The 8,805-nt window shown below is 39.4% G+C and overlaps 1 protein-coding gene across 1 annotated transcript; it reads left to right on the top strand.

Annotated features, from left to right (window-relative positions):
- Window positions 1–666: 666 nt before the first annotated feature.
- eral1 (Era-like 12S mitochondrial rRNA chaperone 1) lies at window positions 667–8,448 on the top strand. Its single transcript, XM_058077620.1, has 11 exons — window positions 667–899; window positions 2,938–3,084; window positions 3,152–3,279; window positions 5,152–5,229; window positions 5,295–5,341; window positions 5,438–5,499; window positions 5,601–5,713; window positions 6,764–7,072; window positions 7,145–7,294; window positions 7,500–7,580; window positions 7,852–8,448. The coding sequence occupies exons 1-11, from the start codon at window positions 788–790 to the stop codon at window positions 7,975–7,977; spliced, it is 1,353 nt and encodes a 450-aa protein (XP_057933603.1). The 5' UTR covers window positions 667–787; the 3' UTR covers window positions 7,978–8,448.
- Window positions 8,449–8,805: the final 357 nt, after the last annotated feature.

Genomic DNA, 8,805 nt, shown 5'->3' with positions numbered 1-8,805 from the left:
GACAGCCCAGTATACCACAGCATTGCATGACGGTGCAGTGTTTTTTTAACATCCAGCATGGATGACACATCCACGCCAACATCGTCGTAACTGCCCCCCCCCCCCCCCGGGGCCACCTCTGTTTTGTACACTCAAGGGAGAAGACGGAGACAAATGACTGCAGCGCAACGTGATTCATCGTTAAAGACGCTCTATCCTTCACAAAGACGCAACCTTTGAACACTGTCATCCATTTGAATGCGTGCACACTTCCTGTCAGCGCTTGTGTGTTTGTAAATTGTCAACAATTAATAATGTAATTATAGTATCGTTAGAAATTAAAATATTTTAATTTAAAAAACTGCCTGTTTTATAAATTTTGTCCAGTAGATAGCATAGTAGAGCAAATGAAGCCTAAAGAGGATTTTCCTTTTCGTGAACTATTTTGATCAGTCTTCACATGCGTCATCACTATTGATATAATTATGCATACTTTGCTATATGTATACATGTGCGCGTGTGTAATAAAGAAATAAAAACAAATCAAAACAATGTAGCGACAACGTGACTAAAGGTGACAATGTGGTGACCGCATTGAAGTTTGGGCATATTTGAAGTATTTTCCTGCAGTTACAATGTCCGTCGCTAGGGGGCAGTCCTATGAATAAGTCACCTCAAAACCGGAAGTTGTGCCTCGTTGGTCATATAAACATGGCGTCCCCCATGTTGACAACATTGTGACTACCAACGAACGACGCAGCTTATTAGTCTGTTGTCATATGTGGTTCTAAATACACAATAACGTGTCATGGCGCTCAGACTGTGCTGGCGTTTATGCAGGGATGCGGTTGTCCTCCCCAGACGGCTCGTCGCGTCTGCTCGCCAGGAACCTGAACCTGCGTCACGGCTTCTCAAGAAAGGTGCGTTTCGATAGATTATGGCATTCAGGCGAGGTACATGTACAAACAACCCGGTGTTAAGGTTGTGTCACACAAAAACTTTCATACGCTCAGAAATTGGTAAATAGAGTGGTGACAGCGATTCACAATTTAAAAGCAGCGAAAAAGAGGAGAACGCCTGGAAGTATTGCGGTCGTCATTTCCGGCAAGTGCACGACGACATAGTCGATCCTTTGAATAACGAAGTGAACATAGTATACTTATTCAAAGAGAGCAGCCCGTGCTTCTATTCACGCACTTCCACTTAGAATTGAGAGTGCGTGTTAAGTGCGTGGTGAGTGCTTTAGACGCACGGGCGGGCTCGTATTGTTAGAAAGGGTAGTATCACTACAGGAACCATACTAGTAAGATGACATCTTTATTTGTCATTGTGTTACATTGTCTTATCGTGTTATATTTATATATTGTTCATTTGTTCACACGTACGTAAATGTGTTGATGGAAAAAGGTATTTGTTGTCTAAAACAGGTTTGTCCAATGTGTGGCTTGGGGATATTTGCCGCCTGTGGCTGCACATTCCGAATATTAAATGTAAAAAGTTATAATTTAATTAGAAAAATGCAAAAAAAAGAGAATGACAGTGTAATATGAAAAGTTTAGCAACATGAAGTTGAAATATTAAACAAAAAAGTTTATTCTTTCATTGATTCATTTTCTACCGCTTATCCTCATGAGGGTCGCAGTAGGTGCTGGAGCCTACCCCAGCAGTCTTCAGGCAAGTTGTAATACATTATTATACATATAAGTATTATTGTCATTTTTAGGCTGGAGAAAAAGTTCCAATATTGGAATAAGGTGAAAATACTTTGGGCAATATTGTCATATTATGAGAAGAAAATGTACTTTAAGAAATGTGGAAAAAATGCTGTAATTTTCAGAGAATACAGTCATATAATTAAAGTCCCAAGTCAAGTCAAAATACTAACAAATAATAAAATAAATAAAGTAATACTTTGGTGACAAAAAATGTCATTTTAGTATCATGGTATTATAACACAAAACAAAGTTGTCATTTTTAGGCTGGATAAAAAGTTAGAATATTATTGGAATAAGGTGAAAATACTCTGGGCAATATTGTCATAATATTATTAGATGAAAATGTACATTAAGAATGTTTAAATAGCTAGAAAAAAGAGTGTCAAAAATGTGAAAAAATGCTGTAATTTTCAGAGAATACAGTCATATAATTAAAGTCCAAGTCAAGTCAAAATACTAACAAATAATAAAATAAATAAAGTAATACTTTGGTGACAAAAAATGTCATTTTAGTAGTGTTAGCAGAGTTCTTTTACCCAACGTTAAACGTTAAACGCACATAACACACGGCACACGTTGTTCAGTGCTGAGTGAAGCACCCGCACACACGGGCTCACCTGTTTTATATTAATTAGAGCATGTGGGCAGTTCCCTAATCACAGTCACGTGATACCAAAATGAACAAATAAATCATAACATTTTAACAAACAAAATGAAATGAGAGCACATCAACAAGTAGCATGGTATTATAAGACAAAACAAAGTGATATTATTATTGGAATAAGGTGAAAATACTCAACGCAATATTGTCATAATATTATGAGAAGAAAATGTACATTAAGAATGTTGAAATAAAAAAAAGTAACTGTCAGAAATGTGAAAAACTGCTGTAATTCAAGTCAAGTCAAAATACTAACAAATAATAAAATAAATAAAGTAATACTTGGGTGACAAAAAATGTCATTTTAGTAGCAGGGTTGAACTATTAAATAATGAATACAGTTTTAGTTTCTTTTTATTAAGTCATAATAGGAGAAATAAAGTTTTCTTTTTTTGGAAAATGACAGTAGGTTAGAGTAGAGACGACCAGCCTTTGTCCAGGAAGGAATGAATGAAGTATGCAGTGTACATGGAGTAGTATTCATATGGAGGTGCGCTGCCGGAAGTACTCCATTTGATACACATCCATCCTATGCTCCTTTTTCCTGCCAGTGCAGTAATGGAGGCGCTGGTGTCTTTACAGGAAACTGTGGAAGAGGCGACTCCTTTCTCTTCACTCCAGCCTGTTTTATTACATCAGAGGCCTTTCTAAACACGCTGCTGAAAGGCAGCCCCGCAGAGGCAGATGACGGCTCTTATCGCCTCCCCGCCTGCGTTCCTCCAGACAACGGTAAGCCATCTGATGCCTCCAGCATGCCCAGCACCATGTGCGTCTGATCTTTGAATTTTCCCTTTAGGTGAACACATGTCGCTGCTGCTGAGATGTCCCAATCAGCCCAAAAATGCCAAGATTTTGAAAGTGGCCATAATTGGTGCCCCCAATGCCGGGAAATCCACGTTGTCCAACCAGCTTCTTGGCAGAAAGGTGTGTCTTTTGAATTGTCCTTTAAACACCGTGCACTTTGTCTTGATCTTAAAGTGGAAGGCAGAAAGAATGGTAACATTTACTCCAGGACGTTCCCTACTAATGTAATTATCTACTTACGAACAAAGAAAATGTTGAGAATTAGATTGCAGTAATCCCTCCCCGCCTTTTGGCGCATTGAATTAATGGCTTCACTCTATCATAAATATGTTCATTAATTATGGTTTTATTTCATTTGAACATGCATCAGATTACAATTGAGTGCATCCCATAATCAGTTCCCAGTTCCACATGTCCAAAAGGAGTAGGAAGAAGCAAAGCTTATTAAATCCTACCTCTCCATCTGGTACTTTTACTTTCAGTAACTGTTACATTTGTTCACTTCCTGCTTTCCTAATATCATTTTTTTTAAGTTAAAAAGTTTTTTTAAGTTATTTTTTTTATTTTTTTGCTTTATTTATTTATTGTTATTTTATTTTATTTTTTTCATTTTTATTTTTATTTTTTGTCACATACCGAAGTAGAAGGTGATATGAGCATCCAATGCCATAATGGGTACCATAGTAAGTGTCAATATAGTGATATATATAGCACATCATGACTGGTTCAAGACTCTTCATCCTTGTATTTAGCAAACATCAACTGCTTGTATTGTTTCTTGAATTGGCTCATCGTTGTGCATTGTTTGAGGTCCTTACTCAATCCATTCCATAGTTTGATTCCACATACTGAAATGCTATGGCTAGCATAACGTTGTCCTAGCATATTTATTTTGTTTTGTGGTTGCATATGGCCTGTTATTAGTCATTTGGCATACGCAAGCAAATGTGAAGTTTTTTTTTGCCTAAATTAAGCATTTTCAAGCATAACAATGACTAAATGAAGTAAAATAAAAACACAATGATGTTGTGAAGATATGTAGTATTCTACGCTGGTCGCTGGGTGTCGCTAATGTTTCTGTAATATGTGCTGAGACACATTCATTGCAGGTTTGAAATATCTCGCAACAGCTACTGTTGCGGCCATAACCCACGCCACACTAAAACTCAACTCTCAACCCTCCACATCACTTCCTGTCTGTCCGCCACTCAGCTCTACTAGCGCTGGAACACATTTACAGCAACGCAGTAAGCTGGGGTGGGCAAATATTTTGACTCGTGGGAGGCATTGAGTTAACAAAATTGTCCGGGGGGCCAGAACATATATTTAACACACACACTATTTTATGCTTATAATTTTCCTTGAATTATTTGTCTAATTTTATCTGTAAAAGTGTAATACTATTGGCTGTATGATCTCATGTCCCTTTTTTCAGGAGCACTTTAAACATCAGATCACATCAAACTATGTATTTTTATTTTATAGTTTTGTTTTGTGTTTTTTTTTACTAAATAAGACATCCGACTTTGTATGTTAAAAGTTGAAATACTTAGAAAGCAACTGGTGGGCCGGATTCAAACGCTTGGTGCAACGGGCCCCCGGGCCGGAGTTTGCGCACCCCTGCAGTAAGCAGTGTCGTGTTTTCTGTTACGATGTCTACTATATTGGGTATTATGAATGTAAAGGTGACTGTAGGGGTGTTATTTCCTGTTTAGAGGTCTCTAATAATGTAACAAAATAGAAGGTCATGAATAGATGTTCTATGGCTTAAATACAAAAATATTCCATTTATAAATAAAGCAATCCTACTTTGCAGAAATTCACTTATCACACTCGAGTCAGGAACCAAGTAAGCACAATGAATGAGGGATTACTGTACATAATCATTTTATTTTTTATTTTAATTTTTTTTTAACCAGGCTAAAAATGTTCCCCATACTTTTGTAACTTTTTTTGTACTATTGTAAAGTCCGACATCTCTCTCCATCAAAGGTGTTTGCCGTGTCCAAGAAAGTGCATACAACCAGGAAACGGTCCCTGGGGGTCCTAACAGAACAAGACACCCAGATAGTAAGACTTTGTATTTGATGCTGTTTGAACCCCCCATATGCTGATGCTAACATGTTCCTTTTCAGGTTTTACTGGACACTCCAGGCCTCACCACTCAATCAAAAGTCAAAAGGTGCTTTTCTGTTTTTGCTTGAAAGAAATGTCATTTTATGCGGGTTATGACTCTTATCACCTATTATTATTATTATTATTATTATCACCTTGACAGACACCAGCTGGAGAAATCTTTGCTTCTGGATCCTTGGAGCACGGTGACAGAGGCCGACTTAAGTATGGGCTGCAGTTTTTTTGGGGGGGACCGCGTTCCTCAATGAAGTAAATAAAAGGCATGACTATCAAAGGGTAATCCCTGTAACGCTGTCTCTTCCCAGTGGTGGTCATGGTGGATGTGTCAGACAGATGGATGTGCAAAAGGCTGGACTTTGAGGTGCTGAAATGCCTGGCAAGACACCCGGACATCCCAGCAGTGCTCGTCCTCAATAAGGTATCTTGTCCTAGAATAAAATACCCCCGAACAAAAATATGACATTACTATACACGGTAATCCCTCGTTTATCCTGGTTAAATCACTCCAGACACGACTCTGAGAAATAAATATCAACGCATAGTATTCCTTATTTATAATCATTTATAGTTAGAGCAGAGAAAACCTGTTAGAGCCCTCTAGACATTAAATAACACCCCTATAGTTGCATTTACTTGTATAACTTGTATTTTATCCATCATTAAAAACCATGATAGGGTGAAGCCGTGAAATAAAAGAGGTGCACGGTGTGCGAGCCTCAAACCGCTGCTTCCAGCCACGTCCCCGCTTAAACCGTTTGTGTCAACGTCATTTGACACCCAAAGCGGTCCGCTTATGTTGACCTGCATCGCAGTATTGTCAGCTCATCGCCGCTAACTGCTGTTTACAGAGCATGAAATGTGCGAACGGTGACTTCCTGTTCAGTGCAATTTAAGATAAATAAACAACAATAAACAACACGAAAGACTTAAAGCTGGTATTATTTGCGGATGATACCACTGCTTTTTTTCCGGAGGGAGTACAGACAAAATCATTAGAAAGGTCAGAGAAGAAATGGTCACACTAAAAAGATGGTTTGATAATAATAGATTGTCCTTGAACCTAAATAAAACTAAAATAATGCTGTTTGGTAACAGCAGAAAGGACACAGGTACAAATGTACATGTGTCCATTTTGTTTACAAATGTAACAGTTACTGATTGTAAAAGTACCAGATGGAGGGGTAGGATTTAATAAGCTTTGCTTCTTCCTACTCCTTTTGGACATGTAGAACTGTGAACTGATTATGGGATGCACTCAATTGTAATCTGATGCATGTTCAAATGAAATAAAACCATTACCATGACCACAAACAGCAGCAAATAAAATCCACCCATTCAATAAGCTGTGCTTCTGCCTATTGCTTTCCCAGCACGTTAAACCTTAAACGGAAGCACAAGATGCTCCTTGGTGTAGCTTGCCAAGCATGTTCGAAACAAATGAAGCCCATTTCTTCTTCCGTCATAAAAGGTGGACAAGGTGAAGGCGAAAGACAGGCTGCTGGACATCACAGGAGAGCTGACATGCGGAGTCGTGAACGGCCGCCGACTGCATGTCAGACGCTCGATCAAGCCCCCGTGGGCTGAGAAGAGTCCCGAGCGGGATTCTGAAGAGTTCCAGGACGAGGACGCCGCCGTGTTTGAGGACGGTGCCGATGGAGACAGGACTGCGTTGGACAAAGAGCACCTGAAGGCACTGAGCACCCAGAAGGGCTGGGCCGGCTTTAAGGATGTCTTCATGCTCTCATCCGTGGACAGAGAGGATGTGGAGACGCTGAAGGTGATGGAATGAGAGTAAATCTCACTGACGTCCAAACTTTTACTCACAGCCGCTCCTTTCTTTGTGTTCCAGAGTTACTTAATACTTGCAGCCAAAAGTGGGTCGTGGCAGTACCACAGCGAGGTCCTGACTGACCAGAGTCCAGAGGAACTGTGCACCAACATCATCAGGGAGAAGCTTCTAGAGCACCTTCCGCAGGAGGTGCCGTATGCCATTACACAGGTGAAAATACGGCCTATTTTTAGTCCAAAATATGCACATTTAACCAAATTGTACACATTTTTCAAGCAAAGTCAAATAGAAATATAAGGCATTCAAAGGCACTCCATTCGTTTTAGTCTGGATTGTTAGCCAAAGGTAAAAACGTTATTGTCACTGTAGCTGAGACGTGTGTAGAGCTAATGGGGTTCTAACTTGTCTGTTTCAGTCTGTTGAGCTTTGGCAAGAGGATGAAAACGGACAGCTGAACATTTTGGTGAAAATTCACACCAAGAAGGAAACTCATTTGGTAAGCGAACGTTTCTGAGTTTAATTATGGTTGCTTTATTTGTCATCGTAACATAAATAGAAAGCAGTTTGATAGCAGTTTCAACATTTTCCAGCAGGAAGACATGATGAGTAAAGTCAATTTGAAATGAGTTACATAACAGCACAACCGAGTCAGCTGTGCTATGACGTGTGCTAAAAAGCGGCTGGGGTTGTGTAATGATGTAGACTAGTAAAGCCAACTCTATCTGTGGCGGTCCAACTGTATTGGTGGCGATCTGCTACTGTTTTAGCGGATGGTGATCGGCACTGCGGGCCAGATGGTCGCACGTATCGCCCAGGAGACGAGCGAGCAGCTCACGCACATCTTCCTCAAGGAGGTCAAGCTCAGGCTCTCAGTGAAGATGACGAAGGGATGACGAGAAGAAATGATGGGAGTAGCTTCCTGCCTGCGGGACCCGGACTCGGGAGGGACACGGATGCATAAAGAGGTGCTTCATAGATGCGTTTATGTAACCAATAAATCTAATTTGCCCCCTCAAATGAGATCCAATACAACACCCAAAGGGATAATAACGCTCACTTTTGGTGGTGTAATGTTTTTATAGCTGTGCCCACCATGCCATTTAAATAAAGCCATTAAAGTATGATGTCGTGCACTTGGAAGACATTTATTTATCTTATTTAAATAAATAAGATAAATAAAATAAGATACATTTATCTTATTTAAATAAATAAGATAAATACAATAAGATAAATAAATGTCTTCCCAGCTGAATGAATGAGACCTAATAGATGTACCTAATATTGTGGCCACTTTGCCGGTATTGGACAGGAATGACTGCTTGCATCCAGCAAAAAAAACAAATAAAGACCATTTTTTTAATGTACATGTATTTTTTAGACACAAGCATTGACAGCATATTTTCATATATTTTATCATACACTTTGTCGATGAATTATTTGGTCATACATTTGTTTGTAGTACTTGGTCATTTCCAAGAGCCCAGACAGATATCTGGATTCAATCGTCACACACGAAGCTGCAGCTGTCTGTAATTGTTATCGCAGGCCAGCAGGGGGGGCGTGTGCACATGAAATGTCAAGAAATGAACCCTTTTTCGAACCAACTGATTGAAATGGTCCTAAAGCCTCATAAGGCTTCATCTCGACATCAGTAGCAGATAAAATAATACAAACTAAGACATAATATAGACTCACACACGTTAGCCGTGGGAGCGTTCCGT

The sequence above is a fragment of the Doryrhamphus excisus genome, chromosome 7, assembly GCF_030265055.1.
Source record: "Doryrhamphus excisus isolate RoL2022-K1 chromosome 7, RoL_Dexc_1.0, whole genome shotgun sequence".
NCBI classification, from domain to species: Eukaryota; Metazoa; Chordata; class Actinopteri; order Syngnathiformes; family Syngnathidae; genus Doryrhamphus; species Doryrhamphus excisus.
Note: the sequence above shows the minus strand (reverse complement) of the source record. Positions and strands in the feature narration are given on the sequence as shown.